Source organism: Tachypleus tridentatus, chromosome 8 (genome assembly GCF_004210375.1).
Source record: "Tachypleus tridentatus isolate NWPU-2018 chromosome 8, ASM421037v1, whole genome shotgun sequence".
Taxonomy (NCBI): domain Eukaryota; kingdom Metazoa; phylum Arthropoda; class Merostomata; order Xiphosura; family Limulidae; genus Tachypleus; species Tachypleus tridentatus.
In genome coordinates, this window is record NC_134832.1 from 22358562 (window position 1) to 22374209 (window position 15648).

Sequence of the window (15648 nt, forward strand, 5' to 3'; positions counted from 1 at the left end):
TATTCTTGTAGATTTCGATATGCTAGGACTATACATTTTGTTTTTTTTTATTTCAAAAGATGCATTCACAGGTGGACAATGTAATTAGTTTACCAGTTTAAAATCAATACCCAGAAACTTATGGAGTGACTAGGTAAAAATATATGTTACATGCAACCAATGACAGTACTTACCACTATGAAATGAGACTGAAATAACAATTAAGAAAAGAAAATGCACCATTTCTTCACACTAAAAAGGTAAAGTATTTTTATAGTTCACTTATGACAGTGAAGGACTTAAGCTATTCTCTATATTCTAATGCATTTTCAAAACAATTTAAAAAAAAATTCATCACATGCACATTTCTCAAAGCCAAAAATCACTTTGAATTTATGAATTTAAAATGTTCATACATCCAACATATCAAAATGCATACATGAATGATCTAATGGTATTGTAGAAATATTCTATATAATGTAAAATTCAAGTTCTAGTATTCTGAGTATTGTCCCTCTAATACAAACTGAATATCTTCAGATGTATGATTAAAATACTAGATGGAACAAAGATAAAAATTAGTAATTTTAAAACCAATAAAAAGTATACTTCTGTACCCAACCATGATTATTTTCATTCATGCAACAAAAAACGTACACTTCATTAGGTATATGTGGTTGATATATACATGTGAAAATGAATCGTAGTTTTCTTATATTTAACTGTAAGTCTCAAGAGTGTAAAACTGCCCTATCCTGTTGTTTTGATGTAATCATCTACAAGTCTCTTTCTACATTGTTTCACTACTGTAAACTATAAATGTGGACTTTAACATGTTGGTTCCCAAGCCTATTTTGCAGATACTTTCCAGGGTCCCACTAATCATTTTACAATTATTTTTAGGAAGAATGTATATGTAGCTGTTATCTCAACCAGTTAGTGGCCCTTTAAAAAGAGGATAGAGCACGAATCACCAGTGGATCATGTGGGAGCCAATGTCTTAAAGGATAGAAATTATAAAACTAATTTCACAATGGATTTGTAGTGGAAAGAGCAAGTTTTTATCAGTACCAAACACACAAGTATTTGTGTGTATATATACACACAAATGCACACAATTTTTAACAATTACATAAAACAAACATGTCAGGAAACAAGTGATGCATTTAATGTTATCAGTACAAACATTTAAATGATTTTTACCTGTTGAAGAGTTTGGCCACACAATCCAGTAATACAAGACTTACAAAATATTACAAATATTGGCAGTCTTCTTGAACTTATGCTGTGTTTCTATTGCTTATTAAATTCATTACAAACAGCTACACAGATGTTACTAAAAACATATGATAAAACTATTATACTGGAAGACAAAGTAAAATATGTGCAGTATTAACATCATGTTAGCAAGCCTGAGTTTCATGCATTATATCATTACATTTTTGTACTGAATATAAAATACTGTCCACAAACATACTTAATTAACTTTGAAAGATACATGTTTATACTAACGATACTTTAAATAAACTATCTGAGCTCAACAAAATTAGATTACAAGATCTTTTCCTATATGGTAGGTGGGTTAAAGTTACTGTATCTTCTACTTTAAATAAACAATTGACACTTACTACAACCTCATATATTTACTTGTGGACACCACCAAAAAATCTTGAGATAAGTGATTTATTCAAACACATAGCAGAGATAAGAGTGACATTGTTTCAGCTTCAATAATAGATGGGGTGTAGCTTTATCCAGGAAGTGAAAGAATGAATTACATAGTTGGAATACGTTTGTTTGTTTTAAATTTTGCACAAAGCTGCACTAACCATCTCTAATTTAGCAGTGTAAGACTAGAGGGAAGGCAACTAGTCATCACCACCCACTGCCACCTCTTGGGATACAATTTTACCAATGAATAGTGGGATTGACCGTCACATTATAACACCCTCACAGCTGAAAGGGCAAGTATGTTTGGTGTGACGGGGATTCGAACCCACAACCCTCAGATTATGAGTTGAATACCTTAACCCACCTGGCCATGCCAGGCCAGTTGTAATATTACTAAAGGAGTTGTAGTAGTATAATTATATAGCTCACAGCAACAATGAAATATTTTATTCTATTTATTGCTTAGTTGTAAAGCCAGTTAAATGACAGTAGCTGTGTTTGTTTCTGAATTTCGCACAACGCTACACGAGGGCTATTTGAACTAGCCATCTCTAAATTAGCAGTTTAAGACTAGAGGAAAAGCAGCTAGTCTTTCACCACCCACTGCCAATTCTTGGGCTACTCTTTTACCAATGAATAGTGGGATTTACCATCATGTTATAATGCACCCGTGGTTGAAAGGGGGAGAATATTTGGTGTGATGGGGATTTGAACCCATGACCCTCAAATTACATGTCAAGCATTTTAACCACCTCACCATATCAAAACACAATAGTTGTGAGTCATTCTATTTTACTAACTGATATCATTTTTGTATAATAAAATGCATTTTTGAAAGGTATACAGATTTTTGTGAGGACAATGAACATCTAAGAGAAAAAAGTTAGGTCTATTCATCTACATTTGAGTGTACATATATATTTCATACCATGCAGTATATCAACTTATGATTTAGTTACATTTAGTCTTAAGGTACAGAAAATAAAAGTTTTATCAAAAAAATATTTGATATGCATTTAAGAGCCTCTAAGTTACACCAACATATATGAAAAATGAAAGATGAATGTATTTTTATTCTTACATAAAAAGCACTTCAGTGAATGCTTTGAAAATTCACATAAATCTTCAGTACAAATACTTTATTGAAAATTTGAATGTTTTGTGTACAACATACCTATAATGTTCATTTAACACTTGCAAAATTTCATGAAGTTTAGTTTTAATATGTATACCTTCAACATCCTGGAGCTTGGACCAGTGAATTAACACAGGTTTAACCCAAAGTAATACATTAGTGGTCTAACGTCAGAAGTGAAAGTTTCTAAAAGATATAGTCTGTTGTAATTGGACCAAAAGGAAGAACTATACAGTTGTAATCGCACCAATAGAGTAAATAATATAACTAAACTAACACAAGAAGTGGTGAAATATGAGAGGTGTATTTGTAGTTTAACCAAATAAACAAGTGTTTTAGCCACAAAATTTTGTCGGCTTGTGTAATAAACATAACTTTTGAGCAATAGAAGAGAAAAGTGTAAATGGTATGTAACTGAAATCTCATATGATTTGTACAGAACAAAGACCATGTTGATGTCCTTCAATAAATAGTAAACTTTTCTGCAAACATGATATAAAGCTGGTAACTTTTTGCATAAATATCTATACAAGTCTATAGCAGTGTTTTCTTGAATAATGTATCAAGACACAGCTCTTAAACTACAATTAAATGTATTGTTATGTTAATTTAACTGCTTAAAAGATTTCCATTTTATTTATATAAAGCTACTAAATTTCTTCAGTTAAAAAGTTAAGAATATTCTGTCATGGAATTTTTAAATGCTACAAATAATTGTTTTTAGTTTAATAACAGGGATTACTACATACAATGTCATATGAGAAATTATACAATCAGAAGTAGATGAATAAATGCTATACTTAATTTAAGAAAACAATAATTACAAATTTAATATATACCTTTAAACCTCAAACTTGATCTAATTTACACTTCTGATAGTCAGTTCCTTGTGAATGTAGTATCTGAAGTTGACTTCTCAGACACCAGTAAAAACTATTTTAGTGCCTTATTGTTAGCCAGTAGTGTGAAAGACATTTTAATACATATAATCTTCAAAGCAGAAGCCAAAAGTTTGCATTCATTAACAGGAAAAACACATTTATACCCATCATACCAAACATAAAGTAGTTCAAAGAATCGTTTCAAGTAATACACATGAATTCCAACCAGTTGCACCAATAATAAACAAAATCAACTGGCTGTACATTTCTGAAAATTTTACTTCCTTTAAGTCAATATAAAACATGTTTTATCACTGATTTATAATTTTGTAACTAAAACTTATGTGAACACTAAAAGCATATTTAAATGCAGTAATCATTTCTTTCACCTGTAATGCTTAAACATATGTTTAAAGTAAAAAAAAAAAAGGTGAGAAGGTCATCAATAACTGTGGAAATAACATCTGTAAATTTCAATCACAAACTAATGTAAAATTACTTTAATCTCTGAAATGGCATTTTCATAAACATTTTATGCAACACTTTTCAATAATACTTGTAATATCTATTATTTCTCAATTCATTTATCAGTAACACACACTAATTTGAAACTGACTGAGATGCTTTATTCAAGTACTGAACATCTCTAGTATTCACTTCAGTCTAAATATTAATAATCATGCATTAAAACATTAGTAATTAGGTCATTTAAAACTATTACTCTGGTTTTTATATCTTCATCAACAAAAACAGTTACTTGATATTCGATGTATGTAATTATATATAAAGTTTAATAAAATGTTAACTGTATGAAATACTGTGATAAGCCCTTTCTTAACTATATATTAAAATTCAGTTTCAAAAACTAATACCTTAAACCCTCTATATGGCTTTTAAAAATTGTTATGCAAATCAAATTAAATAGAATACCAACTTTTACATAAAACTTAAGACCACACAACAACATGTAACTTAAATTGTTGTTGCTGTTTTGAATTAAGCATAAAGCTTTACAATGGGCTATCTGTGCTCTGCCCACAATGGGTATTGAAACACAGGTTTTAGCATTGTAGGTCCACAAACATACTGCCAGGTCAACTTAAAAGTGTAGTTTTGTCTCATACTCTTTTCCATATTATAGATGTAGTAATTGGACTAAAAATTGCCACTCAACTGAAAACCCCAAAACCTAAACTTACTAGTAAATATCTACCTTTAATATGAAACACTTACAAAAAGGTTGAGAATGTACATTCTAGCACACAATAAAGATATACATCAGATTATCTTACTGGCATTGTATTTATTGTGCCAGCATAATCGAATTTGTTTTTCCGTATTTTAACAGTTTATCTGTACAATATACAGTTTAAAATACCACCAAAAGGTTCATGTGTATAAGATATTTGATGTATTTGGTTTAAAATGTAAATTGCAAATAATGCTTCAATGGATAAAGTCATAGATGTCCTTGTACACACAAAAGTCAGTACTACTATGAGAATGTCATATCTAAATGCAACAGTTAAATGTCCTGTTTGACACTATTCTTTCTTATGAAGAACAGATTTTTCATGAGTTATGGTTAACTGGAAAAGGGTGTGCTTCTGTATTAAAGACCCAATCTTCTAGCGGTAGGAGGCTGTCATCTGAGAACAATAAATAAAGATATTTTAAGGTTTCAGCCAAGAAATAACTCTGCTGGACATCATCTTTTGGCCCATCTAGAAGATAAACATTTTTCAATCCCGTGTAGCCTCCTTCTACTCGACAGTGTTTTTCAATAGCCTGGATAAATATATGAAGAAAATTATTTACCAAAACTTGATAAATACTTCTAACACAGGGTCTATAAATAAGATTAAGAACTGTAAGCTTTTAAACAGTTATACAAATGCTCATAATGACATTATGAATATTTATAAGTCATGTCTGGTAAAACAGTAAAACCCACTGAATACTTTTAAAATTAAATTCTCAAAATTACAAGTTTTAGCTTACTATTCTATAAAACAAAATAAATTAGGATTCACTATATAGTAAATACCCTCAGATTCTATATTAGGATAATTTAACAAACATTCTATTACAAACAAAAAATATTCATTTCTAACCTGCACAACTTCCCAACCCCAATCACGATACTTAGGATCATGAGTAAATCTCCAAAGGTAAAAGTAGGTTTCAATTGTTTCAGGTCGCTGAATGTAGTATTTTTCATTCTGTTTTATGGCTTTAGCTTCAATATCATCTGTAAATCGAAATGTCTCTGGGCCCAGTTTGGTTGCTAAGGGAAATATAGCACAAACAAATAAGAACTTGTAGAGCATAAACCTATGTGTGTGTGTGTATATATATATATATATACTGAAAATAAAAACAAACAAGATTAAAAATAAACAGATAAAATAGAAATATAGATAATTTCACAGCCAATTGCAACTTATATAATATTCAACTTTCTTTCCGGTAAATCAACATAAAACTATCGTTTTGCTAAAAACTGAACAAACTGTAAAATAAATAAAATATACTTTTTCTAACATGACAGTGACAGGCCACATAACCAGTTTGTCAACATACACAACACTTTAAGAGCCATGGGAGCAAAGCTGAGAAAAACGTTCTTTTAAAAGATTGTGGGATATTTTTTGAAATGATCTCTTATAATTTTATTAATTTTGAAGGGTTAGTGTCCATTACATAAGCAAGCATCAAGTACTGGAGAATGGAGTTCACTGAATAAACTTGCACTATGGATTTTACATGTCTACACGCACATATTACTATCTTGAATATCAAAATGACACTATAAACAAGTTTAAAGAAAACATTTATACAGATTTTCTGATGAAATGGTGGCCACTAGCGAATTTAACACACCTGATCTCTGATAAGACTCGTGACATGTGTTACCAATATCTTTAGCCAATGTCATGTAATGCTCCTTACGTTCATCTGGAAGAGACTGCGACCCTAAGGCTAACATTCCACCTGAAAAATAAGAGTACAACTTTATTTTTTGAAAGAAAATAACTTAAAGAATTATACATAAAAACACTATAAGCCCAGAGACTTACTGATACGATTGTGTTAGGTCTACACTGCCTCTACAAAATATATAAACTATTAGTTTACAAGCACAGTGAGAATCCAACAGAGAGTTCAATTAAAAAAATCTTTATAAAATGAAATGTTCTCAATAAATGCTCTTAGAAAGCAAAATTAAAAATATTAGGTCTGCTTATTGTTTATTATCCTGTTAAATGCACTTTATTTTAATGATGCAGGTCACAACACCAAAGGTCATATTGTTTAGCTTCTGTATATTTAGTTCATGAAGAATTTTGATCACTTGGCTACTGGAGATAGTTATTGGCAGGAAAGTTAGAGAATATCTGTCTGAAGACAAATATTTATGAAGGAAAATGGCTAAAAATGTAAAATCAAAGTAGTTATAACAGTTTTAAAAAAGCAGCCATTACTGTCATCAATGGAAACAAAAATATCACAAAATAAGAATTTAGGAGAATGAGACTGAACCCACAAAACCCAAATTAAAGAAATGCTATCACATATCTAACAAGCCTGCCACTGTAAGCTCCAATAGACTTTTTGTATTTAGTGTTGATTATTTATTCACAATAATACAATGAATAAGAGGAGTATAATAAAGAATCCTTCATAGTTTGTAAGATTCAATAAGCTCAAGAAACACATTTTATCTGAAAACTAGGAGCTGGCATGCACTTTTGCAACAGTTCACAAGTCAAAGTCCATGTCATCACATTTGTTGACTTGTATTAAAATTTTTATTGAACTACTATTTCCTGAATTTATGCAAGTTTGAAATCAAATTGTAGATTATAATTCAAACTTCAACATTACATAATAGTTAATTTCTTAACTTAAAAGTAAATATTAAAAGAATCCACCTAGAGATTTTAATGAGGCATGATATGTTGAATGTTTCAAATTAAATTTTTATGATGTACAAAACTATAGACTTAATGTTCTGACAAGTTAGGAACTTAATTACTAATATTATCAAGCTAGAATATAAAATAACCTCATATCTTTTTATTTTGTTGAGATTTGGTTTATGTACTGAATGAAACAATGGCCTCATGCACCTCCTTCCCTTTTTGGAAACAGTCCCTTACATACATTTACTTCAATATATGATGTGAATAACCAATTGACAGCTAGAATGTCCCCTAGTAGTTTTTCAACCATTTTAATCTGTGAAAAGGCTACCACATTCTGTCAAAATTTAAAGGAGATAGGTTGTGTCTTTAGTCTGCTTGAAGATTCATACTATTTTTTACCTACAGCTTATCTACTGAACTGGAATTCTGTATATCAGAATAGTTATTTACGATTTTTTGATCATTCAAATGTATATATAAAACTTAAAAAACTGATATCCTCCATGTGCAAAATTTTAAAAAGTTCAAAGGTCATAGCATGAAGAGATAATTGTATCTTTTACTTTATTTATTTATTGTTCTATATTTCAAGACAAATAAGTTTCATAACCTATTTCTAAATAGTAATAATCTATATACATGCATAATAATTGAAATGTGACTATATTACAAAATACTAGTCCACTAAAGCACAGCCAAGAGTAAAGGTTAGTTTTACATTATTGGATATTTAACATGAGTAAACATGCACTGTTGCATTGTAATTTCTATAATGGTGTCCAAGCACAGCTGAAAGATCAGTATAATAAAAATATTAAACATATAATGTAACGATCCTTAAGCCATTTAGACTAAACATTCGTATTTGTGTTATAACATGTAAGCATTCTAGCACAAAGAAAAATTAATTTATATTTATTTTGTTATTTCTTTGTGATGGTCACAGGGTTGGTTAAGTGACAAACCCCATATAGTTAGAGTATAGAAAATAAAATATAAAGTATTACTGAAAACAAAAGTTTCAAATGTATTTAGAAGGTTTTAGAAACAATGCAAATAACAGCTGACATTTTTGGGATGAAAAACAGTTTTTTAATCATGACATGAAATCACTTTACATTGAGACTAGTTATAAAAGAATATTTTCACAAGCAAATCTTTAATAAAAATATTTCGTTAAAAATCTGATTTTTTGTATAAAAAAAAACTGTAATCCTTACTAAAAGTCTACTGCATTTTGTAAAGGTACACATGCTGTATCAAAAGTTATAGTACAAATACTTAACGTGTGCAAATGTGAAGATGAATTCATGTATATTATACCAAGACTGTCGTGAAAGGGTTAACATATCTTAAAATTTTACAGATTATCAGTAAAAATTACAAGGCTTTTGTATGCAAGATGTTTTGAGTAATTTTTTCATGCCATTTTTTTTCATTTTTGCATGTTGAATACCCAAAATGCCGAGTAATTGTGATATTAAAATTAGAAATACTTTTATACATCATACAATTTTCAAATTTCACTTGCAAAATCTTTATAATGTCCAGGTAATAGTCAACCATTTCATAAGAAAAAAAATTATTGAATCTCTGAATGGATTTGATCAATTTGATCTTTATTGTAACCATCATAAAAATTAGGAAATAAATGTAAATCATGCTTTTTTGTTCTAGAATGACTACAGATCATAACATTTAAAACATAAATGTTTAGTCTAAAGAGCAATCTCATAACAATATAAATTTATTATTCTTATCATATTGATCTTTCAGTCATGCCAAGCTAACATTACAGAAGCTGCACTTATGTTACCATATCCAAAAGTATAAAAGTGGACTTTGCAAAGTGACCTGTCTTCAGCATGTTTTTGTGGACTGGTATTTTGTAGAATGCAGTCACATTTCTGTCAACACATTATATATTTATTTATATTATTACTATTTACAAAAAAATTCTTAAACTTATTTTTCTTGAAACACAGAATACTAAATGAAGAAGTATAGCAAACAATTATCTCTTCTACTTATAAACTTTGTACTCGTTTGCTGCTTGCCATACGTTGCTAAGCTTTATCAAATTTTGCTCGTGGAGGATGCAAAACAAAAAACGTTTTTTAGATATTATACATACATTTCAAATAATAAAGAAAATCAAATTACTTTACTGATACCATAGAGTTCCACTATAATTTATCAAGCTTAGTAACTAATATTTATTTGGGTCTAAAAAGAAACATGAAAGTTTTAGTAGTAAACATGGTGGTATCTCACCAAGTAGAAAAGATAGAAGGCTCTTACTTATCCTAGCTTGTCAATATTAATAATATAAGTTCCTAATTTGTAACAAACTTTGTACTTGGACATTACAAACATATAATTTAAATCAGTGCTGCATTCAACATGCCATGCAACTCATTAAATTCTATATTCATATGTGTTCTTTATATATTTACTTTTAAATTAAGAAATTAACTCATATATAATAAAGTTTGAATTGTTATCCACATTTTAATTCCAAACTTATTGATATAAATTCATAAAACAGTAGTTCAAGAACATACTGAATGCAAGTTGACAAATATAATGACATGGCCTTTGACCTGTTTTGATAGCTTTATACTGTTTGAGATCAAACCAGCTTTTTTGTTGTTCTATAAGGAACATCATAAATATTCAAAATAGGCAACTTGTTTAAAATGTTTTACACATTTCATTAATATATCCAGTTAATTCAGTTGCCCAATTTACAGCAGAAAATTCTTTTCTCATCTCCTCAAAATTTGCATTTTTGAAACTTGTAACCAAACTCTCATTATTCCTCAACTCCACATGCAACAATATAATAAACTTAATTGAGCAATGAATACTTGAACAGATGTTACCTAATCTTAACCTTATCACATATTCCTGTATAAAAACAAAACAATAACTCTAAAATAGCATTGTGTTTAGAAGGTGCCCTTACCAGTTGGTGAACACTATTCTGAACAATTTCTAAAATTGTCTCCCTCATAACCTGATTGAATAGTTTCCTACTAAATTTCACCCTGTGAGATGTAAAAAAATCCACCAAAAACTTTGTTACTTTATAAACACTAGGAGAAACCACAATCACAATTAACCTTTAACCTTATTGCTCTAAGATTGACATCCTTACTTTGAACAGGATGTAACTCATTTTACATTTGATGCCACTCCTCCCTTTAATTCTTTTTGTTAAAAAAAACAAACACCTTTAACTCTGTATTTAAAAGAGATTACAATAATAAAATTTGTCTACCTTTGAACTAAATTTCAGTTATTCCCATGACATCAAAATCCTCTGTTTTAACCTATTGGCTATGGACTTGGTATAATACGAGTTCATCCACACACTTTCATATGTTAAGTATTTGCACTATAACTTTTGTATCTTCACAAAATTTAGTAGACTTTCAGTAAAGATTACAAGTGTTTTGTATGTGAAAAAAATCAGATTTTTTTAATGAAATATTTGTTTGAAAATAATGTTTCTTATTAGTCTGAGTGCAAAGTAGTTTCATATGATTGATAAAACTTTTTCCCAAAAATCTCAAATATTACTTGCATAGTCTCAAACCTCCTAAATACATTTCAAATGTTTGTTTTTGGCAAGACTTTATATTTTATCTATTTTCTATACTCTAACTATGTAGGTTCTGTCACTCAACCAACCTCGTAACAATCTTAAAAAATTTAGGAAATACGTTTTTGATGCTAGAATGACTACATATTATAACACAAAAATACAAATGTTTAATCTGAGTAACTTAAGTCTTATAACATTATATATATACTCACTGTATACACACAAACACACACTATTTATTTATTATTTTTTTATTATAGTAATTTTCCAGTCATACCAAGCTAACATTACCTAACTTACATTGATGAGGCACACATGCACTTGTGTTTCTGAATTCAATAGTATAAAACTGACCTTTAGTCTTCCTGGTCTTGGCTGTGTTTTAGTGAAACAGTATTATACAGTATATTTAGATTATTACAAATTATATATACGTACATAGATTACTACTATTTAGAAATACGTTATGAAACTTATTTTGATTAAAATATAGAGCAATAAATAAAGTAGTAAAGGAAACAATTATCTCTTGTACTCACTGTTCTAGCTTATCCCTTTGAATTTGGTTGCTGCTGGATGTAGGTTGCTAAGCCTTTTACAATTTTGCACATGGAAAATATTTTTTTTTTTTTAGTTTTTATATATATAAAATGTGTGTGTGTGTGTGTGTGTGTGTGTACACTGATATATTCCACTATAATTTAATAAGCTTAGTAACTAAGCAGTTTTTAGTTCTAAAATAAGTAAGAATCTTCAAGCAGACTACAGACACAACCTACCTCTTTGAAATCTCAATGCAACAGAACATGGTAGCATTTTCACAGATTAAAATGGTTGAAAAAACTACTAGGGGGACATTCAAAGCTGTCAATTGGTTATTCACATCATATATTGAAGTAAATGTATGTAAGGGACTGTTTCCAAAAAGGGAAGGAGGTAAATGAGACCACTGTTTCATTCAGTACATAAACAAAATCTCAACAAAATAAAGAGATACGAGGTTGTTTTATATTCTAGCTTGATAATATTAGTAATTTGAGTTTCTAATTTGTTCAAAACTACAGACTTTGTATTTTGCATCACAAACATCTAATTTATGCTGTACTCAACATACCAAGTGACTCACTGAAATCTATATTTAGGTGTTCTTTTAATGTTTACTTTAAGTTAAGAAATTAACTCTTATATAATATAAAAGTTAGAATAATAATCTATATTTTGATTCCAAAGTTACTGATATAAGTTCATAAAAAAGTAGTTCAATAAAATTTTGAATGCAAGTCAACAAATGTAATGAAATGGCATTTGACCCATGACCCGTTGTAAAAGAGTTATAGCTTGAAAACTATATCAAGCACTAATGTTTACAAATGTATATCAGAACGGTTAACCTGAAGGTAACCTAAGAAGGTCAAAATGTTATCTGCTTTATTAGTAAAAGTGTTAATACCCATACCAGCCGTTCTGAGATACATTTTTATTTCAAGTGGGTTTCTTGTCATTAAGAAATGATTATAAGGTTGGTACCCTGCTGAAAGAGATGAAGGATAAAATTAAGCAAAAACATTACAAATTTAAGAAATTTAAATTGACTGTTATAAGCTGAAACTTAGAAAATAATAGATGATCAAGAGAGTTGTTAATGCTTTCCATACAGATCATAGGTCAAAGGCACCATTGCTTTTATTGATTTGCATTCACAATTTTACTGAACTACTATTTTACAAACTTATGTCATCAAGTTTGCTGTCAAACTGTACATTGTGATTCAGATTTTCATATTATATGTTATTTAATTCCTTAATTTAAAAGTAAATATTAAAAGATTCCACCTAAATAGAGATTTTAGTGAGTTACATGATGTGTTGAATGCAGCACTGATTAAAAGTAAATGTTTGTGATATCAAAATACAAAGTCTATAGTTTTGTATGAGCTCAAATTACCAATACTGAAAAGCTAGAATATAAAATAAGAACATCCTATATTTCCCATTTGCTGAGATATTGCTCTTGTACAGCTTCAAACAAAGTGACCCCACTGAACTCTTTCCATTTCATATACACTAACTTCTATAAATGACATGTGAATAACTTATGGTAAGGTCAGAATGTCCTCCATGTGACTTTTTACAGCCATTTTCTAATACAAAATACAAACATTACTAATCGTATGTCAATGGTGGAAAATATTTTTGAAAATCCAATAAAATATGCTTTGCAGTCATTTAACAAAGTTTAAAATTCTGTTGGATAATCAGTATGTTTTCACTAGGTGAACAATTTACCTTATTATTCTTTTGACAATCTTTGTTAATGCTTATGTAGATAAGAGTATGTACAAATTTTGTATACCTAAATTTTCAGAAAGCACTTCACAAGGTATCACATAAAAGGCTTGTTAAAAATGTAGGTATGAAAGATAATTTACCTTATTGGATAGAAAACTGGCTCAATGGAAAAAAAAGCAAAGGATTGCTATAAATGGTATTCAGTCAAACTGGATTTATGTTGCAAACAAGATACCTCAGGGTTCAGTGTTAAAACCTTTGTACTTTAATTTATCTTACCTTAGAAAGGAAATAGAACTATTGAAAACAGTTGTGAGAACTACTAAAAGGATACCTGGAAGTGAAGAGTTGTCATATGAGGAAAGGTTAAGATTTCTAAAATTATTTTATCTTGCAAAAAAGAAAAATTAGAATGGATCTGATTGAGATGTTCAAAATTAAGGAAACTAAGAATGTTGATGCATCATGTTTTAAAATTATAAATTTTGCCATGGTAAAAATCATCTTCAGCTAAGAGAGCTTTATCTTTCTAGCTGGTTAGTTTGCCTTCAGATACGTTAGATGTAGTTAAGGGTGTTTAAGGGGATGTTTTATAAATAATTGAATGATAAAGGGTTCAAGATTCAAATTTTTAAATTCTCTCTCTTACCTACACTATGTTTACAGTTATAAAAAAACTTCAATTTACCAGAAAAGCAAGCAAGGTGATCCATCTTGTGATCTAATCTTTCATATCTCAAGTCAGCAAAATATTTCAAGTTACTCTTAGAGGTTTGAAGCAACTTCTTTTCAGCTCCCTATAAATACATTACCATAAAATTCTGACACATTATAAAAAAAAGAAACTTAATATTCATAAATATTCATAGGTGTTTGTGAATCAAATATTTTTTCCAAATTCTCTACAAAATTTTATAATTTTAACAGTGTCAAGTTCTCTACATCTTTAACTCCACAATCTTTATTATAATAATAAACATTATAGAGTATTAAAAAACAAATAAATGTTATATCACATTTATGCATGTCTAACCACACTGACCTCTGCTGAGCTTACAAGTTTAACACTTATAAAATTATATGAAATAATTATTAAAAATATGTTAACAGTCTTAATAACAGACAACAAGATATGTTATTTCAACAAAAACTCAAATATACAATAACAGAAAAAAAAAAGTGAAGAAGGCAGACAATGAGAAAATGTTAATTGTAATGAATAAACAACCTACATCCACAACAATTTAGTCAGTGAACTTTAAGACGTCTACAATCACTTATCTATGAGATTACTTTACTTCAAAATGACAAATAAGCTATTAAAATATATATGTTTCTTCTCTCTCTCTCTCACTCACACACACAAACCATTCTGTACTAGTCAATTAAATGGAGTTAACCCTAATCCTACAGGTTTACTTACAGCCAGAAGTAAATGAACTGGTCATCACATTTGTAGACTTACATTCAAAAGTTTACTGAACTAATATTACAAATACATGTTAACAAGTTTGATATCAAATTTTAAGTTATTATTCAAATTTCATAGACAATTTCATAATACAAAAACAAATGTTAACCCTTCCATTATGGGTTGAGTGTAATCCACCCAGTTCATAACCATGAAAGTAATTATTACACAACGACTTTTGATAATGTACAACTTTTTTACAAAATTTTGGAAGTTGTTGGTAAACATTACAAGGCTTTCAAACACAAAATTGATCTTAAGCATTAAGATATTTAACTAAAGGCCTTCTCATAAAATTTGATTTTTTCAGAATGTTGACCATTCAACATGCAAAGTAATTTTGATCTTATGAATAAAAATACTTTTAATTATCAGAACATTTTCAAATTTCACATTTGAAATCTTTATAGCCTCCAAATAATTATCAAATATTATTTTAGAAAAAAAACTTTATATTTTGTCTGTTATTTTCACTACTGTATCTCTGTAAGGGTTGGTTCAATTTGTCCGACTTCGCAACGTCCATAAAAAATTAGAAAATAAATATTTTTCTCTCAAGAATGACTTCAAATTATAACATGAAAGTGTAACTGTTTAGTCTAAATAGCTTAAATTTTATAGCATTGTGTATTTATATACATTTATTATTTTTATTATACTGTCCTTTAAATCATGCCTGGCTAA

The 15648-nt window shown here is 29.0% G+C and overlaps 1 protein-coding gene across 2 annotated transcripts in view; it reads right to left on the reverse strand.

Annotated features, from left to right (window-relative positions):
• Positions 1-2774: 2774 nt before the first annotated feature.
• The window catches only part of LOC143258653 (mannosyl-oligosaccharide 1,2-alpha-mannosidase IA-like), a 46230-nt gene continuing 33356 nt past the window's right edge, over positions 2775-15648 (reverse strand). The window contains exons 7-10 of one of the 2 annotated variants that reach the window (XM_076517931.1): positions 14182-14290; positions 6550-6660; positions 5781-5953; positions 2775-5454 (exon numbers count right to left, since the gene is read on the reverse strand). In XM_076517931.1, coding sequence (XP_076374046.1) covers positions 5239-5454; positions 5781-5953; positions 6550-6660; positions 14182-14290 — 609 coding nt within the window. In that variant the 3' untranslated portion in view covers positions 2775-5238. The remainder of the gene's footprint in view (positions 5455-5780; positions 5954-6549; positions 6661-14181; positions 14291-15648) is intronic. The other variant, XM_076517932.1, reaches the window with a different exon arrangement.